This window comes from Dendrobates tinctorius, unplaced genomic scaffold (genome assembly GCF_039654945.1).
Source record: "Dendrobates tinctorius isolate UK_male_01 unplaced genomic scaffold, ASM3965494v1 ptg000250l, whole genome shotgun sequence".
Lineage (NCBI taxonomy): Eukaryota > Metazoa > Chordata > Amphibia > Anura > Dendrobatidae > Dendrobates > Dendrobates tinctorius.
This window is the reverse complement of record NW_027361917.1, coordinates 43,546,296-43,558,362: the sequence shown is the minus strand read 5'-3', so window position 1 is coordinate 43,558,362 and position 12,067 is coordinate 43,546,296. Positions and strand designations below refer to the sequence as shown.

The following is a 12,067-nucleotide window of genomic DNA, read 5'->3' as shown; positions in this document are numbered from 1 at the left end:
ACCAAACAAGGCAAATGTTTACTGTTCCACCACCCCAACCACTCCACATACCAGACCACTGCCCTTCCCTAATAACCTCCCTCTCCAACATCACTGAAGGAGAGCTTACTCATCTCCTTTCCAAATCACACCTCACCACTTGTGCATCTGCTCCCCAACCTCACTAACATGCTCATCCCAGCCCTAACCCATCTCTTCAAACTTTCACTATCTTCTAGTACCTTCCCCTCTGCCTTCAAACATGCCACCATCACACCCATCCTCAAAAAAACAAACCTTGACCCAACTGCTATGCCCAGCTATTGCCCCATATCACTGTTCCCGTTAGCTTCCAAACTCCTTGAACAGCATGTCCATGCTCAACTTTCCTCCCACCGCTCATCTAACTCCCTCCTTGACATCCTACAATCTGGCTTCAGCCCCCACCACTCCACTGAAACTGCCCTGACCAAAATTACTAATGACTTACTCAAAGCCAAAGCTGACAGACAGTTCTCCATCCTCCTCATCCTCGACCTGTCCTCTGCCTTCGACACAGTCGACCACTGCCTACTGCTACAAATTCTTTCTTCCCTTGGCATCAAAGTCCTTGCCCTGTCCTGGACTTCCTCATGCCTTTCTAACTGCACATTTAGCGTTTCCCACTCCCACACTACCTCCTCATCCCGCCCTCTCTCTGTTGGAGTCCCCCAAGGCTCAGTCCTGGGGTCCCTACTTTTTTTCCTTCTATACCCTTGGCCTAGGACAACTCATAAAGTTCCATGGCTACCAGTACTACCTGTATGCAGACGACACTCAGATCTACCGCTCTGGCCCAGATGTCACCTCTCTGCTGTCCAGAATCCCAGAGTGTCTATCAGCCATATCCTCCTTTTTCACCTCTCGCTTTCAAAAGTCAATGTAGACAAAACTGCACTCATTATCTTTCCTCCATCTCACGTATCTTCCCTACTCGATCTATCTATTATGGTAAATGGCATAACGCTCTCTCCCGCGCCTGAAATCCGCTGCCTCGGAGTAACTCTCGACTATGCCCTGTCCTTCAAACCACACGTCCAAACTCTTGCCACCTCTTGTCGCCTCCAACTCAAAAATATTTCCAGAATCCGTCCCTTCCTCAGCCCTCAATCTACTAAAACTCTTGTACATGCCCTCATCATCTCCTGCCTTGACTACTGCAACACTCTCCTCTGTGGCCTCCCTGCTAACTCCCTTGCACCACTCCAGTCTGTCCTCAACTCTGCTGCCCGACTAATCCACCTCTCTCCTCGCTACTCCCCTGTCTCTCCCCTCTGCAAATCCCTCCACTGGCTCCCAATTCCCCAACGAATCCAGTTCAAACTACTAACACTGACCTACAAAGCCATCCACAACCTGTCCCCTCCCTATATCTCTGAACTAATCTCCCAATATCTTCCCTCACGTAATCTTCGATAATCCCAAGACCTCCTTCTCTCCTCCATTCTTATTCGTTCCTCACACAACCGACTCCAAGATTTCTCCCGAATATCCCCCATCCTCTGGAACTCCATGCCTCAACACATCCGGTTATCTACCACCCTCGTATCCTTCAAACGGAACCTAAAAAAAAACATCTTTTCAGGAAATAACCATTCTGCCGCCTCACCACCACCTGAGTTGTCGCCTCATCACCACCAGAGCTGCTGCACCCCTGACCTTCTGTCTCTTCCCCACTATCCTGTAGAATGTAAGTCCGCAAGGACAGGGTCCACTCTCCTCTGCACCAGTCTGTCATTGTAAATTTGTTTAATGTTAACGATATCTATAACTTTGTATGTAACCCCCTTCTCCTGTACAGCACCATGGAATTAATGGTGCTATATAAATAAATAATAATAATCTTACAAAGGTGTAGTGAAGTGCCCACACAACCAGACTGCCAGTTGTGGTTGCACTCCCGCATTGATCTCCAGTGATTTACCACTTGTATTACTCATCGTCAAGTTGTTCCCCTGAAAATGTGTTTCAGAAAACCAGGTCTTGAAATAACAAGTTTCCACAATTGGAAGTATACAGGAACATATATACTTAGTGGTCTGTTCTATGATAATAATAACAATAATTTTATTTTATATAGCGTCAACATATTCCACAGCACTTTACACTTAAGCAGGGACATATACAGACAATAAATTCAATACAAGGTAAGAATTGTAAACAGTTACTTACGGAGTGAGGGCCCTGCACACAAGCTTACAATCTACCAGGAAATAAGGGGGACACAATTGGTGAAAAGTGCTTGATATTTCAGATCCAGCAATTGTAATAAAAGGAATTTTCATATAAAGCTGCATGATCTGGTCATCAGCCAGTGTGTTTAAGTGCAATTATCAAGTGCAGTTATGTGCATGGAGAGTGTAGAGACAAATGAATAGGGGGGAGCAGATTCTGAATAATGTTTAGAAGGAAGGAACAGGGAAGAGTTTGGTTACTGAGTTGAGGTGATTGGCTTGTTTAAAGAGATGTGTTTTTAACCCCTTTCTGACATCAGGCGTAATAGTACGCCAATGTCTGACTCCCTCCCTTTGATGTGGGCTCCGGCGCTGAGCCCACATCTTTCCTGGGACATGTCAGCTGCTTCATCACTAACTTGATTTTTTATACACTCAGAAAGCTGGAGATGTGGCAGAAAGTCTTGCTCCTGTGATAAACAGGCAGAGAAATGTTGTACCTGAGAAAGTAGCCATTGCGAGCAACTGCTGTTCAGACTGAATACTCAGTTATCATAAGTGACTTATCCTTTCTTCCCTGACCAGGAGCTGGTCAGGCACCGCAAATAATAGCATATTTCATGGTCACATTTATAAGATTATCTCAGCATCAGAACTTTTTTTTAATATACATCCAATTGTGAAATGTTTTCTTATTCCAAGATCGATTGATTAAAATGTATTTTGTATGTGAGAAACCCCCTCTAAGTGTCACAAAGGTACATCTTGGTATGATCTATTCTTTTAATATACAGTGAGTAGGGAAAGTATTCAGACCCCTTTAAATTTTTCACTCTTTGTTTCATTGCAGCCATTTGGTAAATTAAAAAAAGTTCTTGGCTTGGCCACACTTAGAGAGACGCAAATGTAATATAGACCACCACTTTGTTGTGTAGATCTGAATATGTAATCCACATTTATTCAAAGTAATGAGAAAACATGCAATACTAATTACAAAGCAATTTTTAAAGTTACTAATGGATTTTCTGTATTCATATTTTCATGAATTATTAATTTTGTATTTTGATCTTAGAGTTCAAAAGACCAATCAGATGAAGAGTCGTCACAGCTGAGCAGAGACCAGCTGTCTTCAACTTCTGCAGTTCATCCCTTGGAGAGACAGCAAAGCGTGTCACATACTAACTCTATAATAATGAATATCCTTGGGAGTACTACAGCTCTGCGAAATATCTGGACAGATCACCAAATTAGACAAGCCCTGTTTCCATCTAGGAGAACACCTCATGACAATGAGGATGATGATGATGATGATTATCAAATGTTTATGATGAATGACTGTTCCAAACTAGAGTCCTCAAGGTCACAAGAAGAAAGAGGTGCATCCAGTCGGCCATGTAGTTGGCACTTGGGTCTAATGCAAGATGATAGTGCTAATAACTCATACTGCAAAATTGTCAGGAGAGCCAGCAGTGTAGGAGAAAATAAATCATGCTCTTGTAATTTGAAAAGTAGACAGAATAACACTAGACACCAGCTTACTTCTCGTGAAATCTTAAATAAACCTGAACAAAAGTCTTCCTCCCATGGTTCCTCAGAGGAGTTGACAATTGATGATATTGAACACGTCTATGATAACATCAGTTATGATTATCTTAAACAGATGGGCCTCACAAGAAGAGATGAATCTGATTACATGCAAAATAATCCCAAGCGTGATGCAGACCATCAAAGTAAGGTCAATACTAATGTTTGGACATCTAAAGGACATGAAAAGACTAATAGTACTCCAGTGCCAAACAGAGAGAGAGCAATATTGAAACGAGGAACCCCTAATACTAGTTCTCAAGAGCTTCGAATAATAGAAGAAAATGTTTATGACTCCATACACATTCCAGAACAATCTCTAGAGCATATAAGAAAGAATTCACCTTCAAAGAGAAACAATTTTTTGGGCTTAGATGGAGATTTTCAGTGTTTTGGCCATCTAGATCATTTTGTTTCTGAAGAAAGCCTTCAGTTCAGTGAGGATGAATCCTTGGACCACAGAGTTCCATTAGGAGATGACTATATTCATCTATGCAACACTTCCTCAAATTCAAGTTCAGCTTCTCACAAAACTGCTGCTGACAAGTTATCTGAAGAAGTAGATGAGATCTGGAATGACTTGGAAAATTACATAAAAAAGAATGAGGAAAAGAAAAGTGACAAATTGTTGGCTTCCTTTCCAGTGAGTAAAGATGATGTCCGGGAAAAAAGACATATAGTCAGCAGGTCTCATTTTAGCAAAGAATCAAAATTTTCAATATCACCTGTATGTTTACCAGATAATTCAACTCTGCCAAGGATAATAATGAACAACAGTCCAAGTGTCTGTAAAGAGGAGCCAAGACCTCCAACCTCCCCTAGCAGCTCATTGCTAAGTTTGAAGAGAACATCCCTTACCAGTGAAATGACACTCATGGACTCCCCTTTCTTTTCATCTCAAAGTACTTTATCTTACGCAGATTCTATGAATGCTCAGGGATTGGACAACATTGAAAAATCCAAAAATAAGGTGTTCCTGATGGCTAGACAATACAGTCAAAAGATAAAGCGAGCCAATCAAATGCTAAAAATTAAAAGTCCAGAACAAGAACATCCTTGTAAATCACACAAACTGAAATCAAAAGACCTTGCAGCTATAATGGAAGAGAAGAAACAAGGAGGGACAGCAATAGGTAAGATAACTTTCAAAGGGATCCTTAAGGTACTGTCACACTTAGCGATGTACCAGCGATCCCGACCAGCGATATGACGCGGTCAGGATCGCTGGTACATCGCTAAGTGGTCGCTAGTGAGCTGCCACATAGGCAGATCTCACTAGCGACATCGCTGGGGACGGGGATCGCTACTTACCTGTCACACCAGGCGATCCTGCGTCCTCCCGCCCGGCTCCACGCGTCGCTCGTCCTCACAGCAGGAAGCGCCGCAGGAAGCTGACGACGAGAAACAGTCCTGAACGTTCTCGCGCGATCAGCGATAACCAGCGGGGGAGCCGGTCGCTGGTAAGTATAAGACACAGCGATATCGCTAGCAATATCGCTGTAACGTCACTAGTTATAGCGATATTGCTAGCGATATCTCTTAGTGTGACATGCCCTTTATTCAATAAATTCTGCATGGCAATTGATCATGATTAGAAGGGATCTTTCAAACAGCTGTTCAAATAGATCTGATCTGATGTCAGACTGCAGTGTTCGGACTGGCCATGGTCTCACAACCAGACCACAAGAGCATAATGTATTTCTAGAAGGCTATAACACTCGGGTCTAGAGAGCCGTCGCAAGTCCGTGCATTGGCGAGATCGGACTGATTTGCAAGGATGTCTGAATGAACCTTTACAGGAACAGATATTTTAGTACAGATAATGTTCCTTAGCCAATTATGTGAGTAAAAATAAGATCATGTTTGTATCATTTTTTTTTGTATCATCTTGGATCGTCAATGAAGATCCATAAATGTAAGGCCTGCATAATACCTTGAAATTGTATACATGACTTACAAATTGAATATTTTTGTTATTTACAGGAGCAAGAATTGCAGAATACTCTCAGCTGTATGACCAGATTATTTTCCGTGAATCACCAGCAAAAACTCCTAAGGAAGTAAACACTAGTCCAAGAGACTCACCTGTACTCAGGCCAGAACATAAGCACCAACAAGTTCACCAAGATGCTCCACAGAGTGAATCTTTGCTGCAAAGTAACACAAGTTTGCATTCTGCACACCTCAATGGAGATGCGGGAGATTTTTTTACCTGGCCTGACATAAAAGACTTCAAAGCTAAGTCTGATACTTCAGCAAATAGGCTCAAATGCCAACAAAGAAACATAATTTCTGCGTGCTCTGTTCCATCCTTGATTAAATCTAGTCCATCAAGCCTACATCTACAGAGGTGGAGTACAATTGGTCAAGAACATGATGAAAATGCCTCTCCGCAACAAGCTTATCATTCCTTAGGAAGACAAGTGGCCTTTGAAAAAACTCAGCCATATATTCGCTCACAGTCCTCTTCCTCAATGTTCATCCACAGGTCAAAAGAGCCAGTCAAACCAACTAAAACCCCAACTTCACCACAGTCTCAGCGTAACTCAAAGCCTGAGAGATCATCAGATATTTATGACTTTGGTGGCAGTTTTATGGAGGAAAAAAGACATTCAGAGGAAGATTCAGATATGACTTTACAAGACTCTCAGAAGATCTTGGTGTTGAACAAGCTCTCTTCTCTAAATGCTCAAATTGCCACTCTTAACTATTTTGCAAATTTTAAAGACAGTGATGGTGCTGGAGATGATGATGATGACTATGTAGAGATCAAGTCTGAAGATGAGGAAGATGGGCTGGAGTTGGCTTCCAACCAGCCTATAAAACTTAATTTGCGTAGCCATTCTGAACATGTTCAAACTCCATGTAGCACCAGTACACCATATTCCTTTAGCATGCCCACTACACCAGTAAAGTCTCTAAGTGAAAAACAAACACCTGATGCCGATGTAGCAGGTTATGATGAAGTTGGTAAACTTAATGACTATCTGTGGAGGGCACCATCTTCCAACCAGCAGAATATTGTCCAGTCTCTTAGGGAAAAATTCCAATGCCTTAGCTCAAGTAGTTTTGCTTGAACATATTATTTTCTTATTTTAGAAAAAGTACTGTAGCGTCTGTATTTCGGCATAATGTCATTCACTGTACTGTACTGTACTGTTAATGGTAGGCATTTGTTGCATTGTTTTGTTTACATTTGACATCGAGTTCTATATATCTGTACTGTACGCCTTCTCCTAAATGGCTAGAATGAATAGGTTTCTAATTTATATACTAGTAACAGTAATGTGATTTATGCACCTACTTGTACAAGTAACTGACTTGCATAAGGATTACAATAAGCACAATAAACGACAGAATTTGGGTTTCAGAAGTCTAATTCATCAGCAAACACAAACTGATGATCTATAGTTATGTAACCTGTTGGCCAAGTTGATAATACAATTTCTTATTTATGGCTAGATGTTCTCATCCACTTGTACAGAATGACAAGAAATGTTGACGAGGCCATGTTCACCAACAAAAGCTTCCGATTTTAATAATGTAACAAAGTATACAAAATATTATACATTTCATTGTATTAGGTTGTTTTCCTCTTTAGCATTTTCTGGCATTTTTATCAGAAGACGATACATGTCTGGAAGGTGGTAGTTTGGGAACAAGGACTCCTGATGTATTGGGGCTTTATACTGTTTTTTTTAGCTTAGAGATAGTAGTGCATGCAGACCTAAGCTACAAGGCCCTTGATGGTTATCAACTGAGAGATGCCCACCAACTCTTTGCTGACAAAAGTGGTATACTTGTTTGAGACATCAATGAAAATATTAGCTCCTGAGCTTTGCCAGCTATGACCTTTTTGGCTAGCATAGTATACCTGTTAGGCTATGTTCACATTGGTTATAGGAGTAGAACAATTAAATTGATAACACGTCCGATCTATCACAAGATGCACAACAGAGTGACTTTCCTCATGGTGTCTGTCATTCTCCCAAACAAATAGCTGGCTATTTCGTTCTGCAATTTTGATACAATCTGCTATGGAAGCTCCTGACAGAGATGTGAAAACCTCCATGACAAACTGCACCTCACTATTGTGTAGTAACATTACCTTTTAACACTATAATAATCTACATGCTTACGCAACTATGTAGCGCATAGTACATTGTACAATATATCGTACTGTGGCCTTCCGTATTGCAGGGATTATTAAATCCTGAATGTGTCTTGGTTCTGCATGTTTGTGCACTGTGATATAAGATCCATACATTCCATACATTTTGTTCATGCTGGCATATCACAAAAGGGTCAATACTGTTTTATTACTATTCTTTTGTACAATGACCTGTAAATATCTGAACACTGGCCACACAGTATGTAAGGTAATTGCTAATGTAATTTCTGTACTCGTTAACAGAGCAATCATGCATATATTATCCAATTTTGGTCATTTCATGGAATGAGTTGCCACTTATGTTATATATGGTCATGTCAAAGCTTAACTTATTAAATTTTTAGATTCAAGAGAGACCTGTAACTTGCTCAAAAAAATTGTGTTGAATACGTTAACATTCCTGAGCTGCACTGATTCTGCCACTGTTTTCCGTTTTGTGCTGTGTCGATCCTTTACAGAGATATTCACTTTTGTTGCTTTTGAAGCACACTATGTGAAATCTCTGCTTGCACTCCAAATGGGTGTTTCTACACCGTCTTCTCTGGGGCCGTGTACTGAGGTTGTCAATCACACTCCAGCAGCGTCTGAGATTGATAGACTGCTAGATCAGTTGATGAGCGGTGATTGGCAGCATCTGTGAGTGACAGGTGAAAGCACATGTCCCAGAGAAGGCTATGAAAAAGTGCCCAGTTGTACTGCAAAGTGAGATTTCACAATGTGCTCCAGAAGAAACAAACGTGAATATCTCTACAATGGAGAGACGCTGCATTAAACAGAAGAAAGTGGCAGAATCAGAAGAGCTCAGGGATTTTTACAAGTTATGTAACTTTAAAGAGAATATGTCACCCCATTTTTCGACTATGAGCTGCCGACACCGACATCAGGGGCTTACCTACAGCATTCTGTAATGCTGTAGATAAGCCCCCAATGTAACCTGAAAGCGAAGAAAAAGGAGTTAGATTATACTCATCAGGGGGCGGTCCAGCGCCTCCCATCTTCTAACGGTGACGTCCTCTTCTTTGCTGCTTGTCGTGGCTCTGGTGCAGGCGCACTGCTGTGCCCTGTTGAGGGCAGAGCAAAATACTGCAGTGCGCAGGCGCCGGACCTCTCGCGGCGCCTGCGCACTGCAGGACCGGACGGTGACACCCATCGGAGTGACAGAATCCCTTAAGTTTTTTTTTTTTTTTTAGCAAATGACCGGTTCTCTTTAAAAACCATTTGTTCTGAGGATAGCTTTACAAAACTTGTACAATTCTAGCTTACAAGTACCATAAACCTCAAAAATATAGGGAATACAAAAACTGAGGGTAATCTTACATGGCTTCCACAATCACCTGCTAATGTTTTGATAAATTTCCATGTCCATACCAGGAATATTGAAAACCAAAACACTATTAAGCTTTATTAAGAAAAAATGACAGAAACTCAATGAAGTTTTTGCTCCCCCCAAAAATAAATAAAAAATTAATGAAACCCATTTTATGGTATTTGAAAAACAAAGCACATGGGCATAAAATGGTGACCAGGTAAGAGAGACTGAGTTTATGAGATTTTGTTAGCACATAGCCTTTCATTATTTCTGAATTCATTGGTAAGTTCTTTACATGTTAAAAATTCGCTTTCAAAACTTTCTATTACATTACATAGATCCTGTTTGCTTTAGGGGGATCAGCAAATTTAAGCCCATTAGACAATTGCATTAATTGGAAAAGGCTTTATGGACTGTAGGAAAAGTCATTGTGAAGGAAAATGGCTTTTCAGGCAATAAGTGTTAAGTGATAGTAGCAATATACATGATTTCTGTGCACTTGTATTATAGTTAGCTGTAGATTTTCACTATTCCTAAATGGACTAATGTAGTCTTACTGTACATGGTAGAAGATTAAGATATGCTGTGGTGGGTCTCTAGAATAAATGTAGTGCCTGCACTATTCTGTATAGATACATAGGTCAGAATCTGTATATATATGTTTGCTTGTTTTGGCTTCATGTTTGAAGTTGACCTTAATTAACATCTTGTCCTATGGATGAGCCTTTTTTCATTCTCTCTGGTGCACTTTTTATGTTTTTGTATGTTATAAGGGAAACGTCTGTACATTTAGAACATTTCAAATCCATTTGTTTTGTTAAAGTTCGATTTAAAATTTATTTGGAAGCATGCTGTATCTGTAATATGTGGATTTTATGATGCTTAGTAAAAATAAAACCAGTGTTTCAAGACTATTGCCTTCATTGTTTATTATGATCAGCAGAAGTAATAATTTACATGGCCGTGTTTGTACTCCATCATTCCTCTGTGGCGTTACCACCAAGCAGTTGTTTATGAGGCTCATGAGTTGGGAGCATCTTTGCGTCCTCATGGCACAGTTGAGTTTGATGTTGAACCAGGGAGTCATCATCATTGAGCCTGTGCATCGGAGTCTTGGCTCAGCAGTTGCAATTGTGAAACTCGATCACACCTACAGCTGTGCCGAGCCACATGACAGATGCAACAGCATCTCATCATGGGACAAGGCTCTGGTGGTATTTTATTTTTAAGCTAGTGTACTGTTGAAGGTGGGGAAGAGGGGCACTGCAAGGGTATCTTAATGGTAGGGGCACTTTATGGGGCATTTTCATTTGTGCAGGTACCACACTGGGTGCACTATGGGGTACAGTGGGAGACATTAATTGAATGAACCATAAGGGTATTGTACTGCATGGGTGGAATGCACTGTGAGTACATTACTTTGTAGGGAGGGAATGCACTATGGAGGCATCATACTGTATGTGGGGGGACTTCATGTGTTGGGTTACTTGATGTGCTATACTACTGGGAGGAATAAACTTGTTGGGGCATCATATTGTGTGTGCAGGGGTTGCACTGTGGCTGCATATCGCAAAGGGAGGGGGACGTGTGTGTGGGAAATCTACTTTGGTAGCATCATACTGTGTGGGGGAGAACGTACTGGGCTGACATTGTGTGAGGTTGATGTATCAATGGGCATCATATTGTGCGAATGTCAAACGGGCAAATGCACTTTGAGGGATTAGTGTGTGCAGCAAATTGTGAGAATGCACTGTGGGGACAGCTTACTCAGTCAGGATAAAGTGAAGGCATCTGGAGCATGTTCCTACATCCTCCAGCCATCCCAAACTATGGCATGGGATATGTGGAGAAGAGGTGCACATGACGCTGCTGTACAGTTCAGTGGCTGTGTGACCACCCGTTCTGGTTAGGTGGCACACATACACCAGCATCACACAGCCCTAGTCTAGTTAAGTCAGTGCTGATCACCGCCTAAGCGAGAGTTGCCAAACTTATTTATTTTTTCAGCTTTTGAAAAAATAATCTAAGAGCCAATAGAGTTGAGCGAAACGGGTCGGTCATATTCAAAAGTCGGCGACTTTCGCTGAAGTCGGGTTTCATGAAACGAAACCCGACCATAGCGTGAGGTTGGCCACAAGGTCGGCGACCAGAGCGCCAAAGTCGCGTTTCAAAAGATGCTTCCAGCGCCCTTTTTCAGCCAATGATGGAGGACGCACACTGTGGGCAACGCGATGACATAGGCATCGGTCACCACCATCTTTGAGAAGGGCATGCAAGTGATTGGCTGGCTTTGTGTGGCGTCACAGGGGCTATAAAAGGGCGTGCACGACGACCGCCATCTTACTTCTGCCGATATTAGCATTAGGGAGAGGTTGCTGCTGCTGATTCAGAATAAGGGAGAGTGTTAGGCAGGGAAGAAGAACCAAAAAACTGCTTCTGCTGTAAGCAATTTCCACTTACAACACAACACTTTGTGTGCAGTGACAGGGGAGGCTCTATTTTTGTGCATCAGCTCTGTTGGTTATTAGGCTGCCTTATAAGGCTCCCTGATAGCTGCATTGCTGTTTGCACACTGCTGTGCAAACTGCTTTTTTAAAAGCAAAAATTATTTTTTGCACAGTTACCAAGTGTTCATTTTTCCACCCTTTTGTGTGCAGCAGTCCTGCTATTAGGCTGCCTGCATCCATACTTGGACTGAGAGCATCATTGCAAGCGTCCTCAAATCTCTAGTGAGATCCAAATTCTCACCAATCCTCTAGACACCCTCCACCTTGTCATACACCGTCCAATTTCAGCCTGTTACATTGAGGT

At 41.7% G+C, this 12,067-nt stretch overlaps 1 protein-coding gene across 5 annotated transcripts in view; it reads left to right on the top strand.

Moving 5' to 3' along the window:
• PLEKHG1 (pleckstrin homology and RhoGEF domain containing G1) overlaps positions 1–10,170 on the top strand; it is a 335,313-nt gene extending 325,143 nt beyond the window's left edge. For all 5 annotated transcript variants that reach the window (XM_073557656.1, XM_073557658.1, XM_073557654.1 and 2 more), the window contains 2 exons: positions 3,265–4,909; positions 5,760–10,170. In XM_073557656.1, the coding sequence (XP_073413757.1) occupies positions 3,265–4,909; positions 5,760–6,853 (2,739 nt within the window). In that variant the 3' untranslated portion in view covers positions 6,854–10,170. The remainder of the gene's footprint in view (positions 1–3,264; positions 4,910–5,759) is intronic.
• The last annotated feature ends 1,897 nt before the right edge of the window (positions 10,171–12,067 follow it).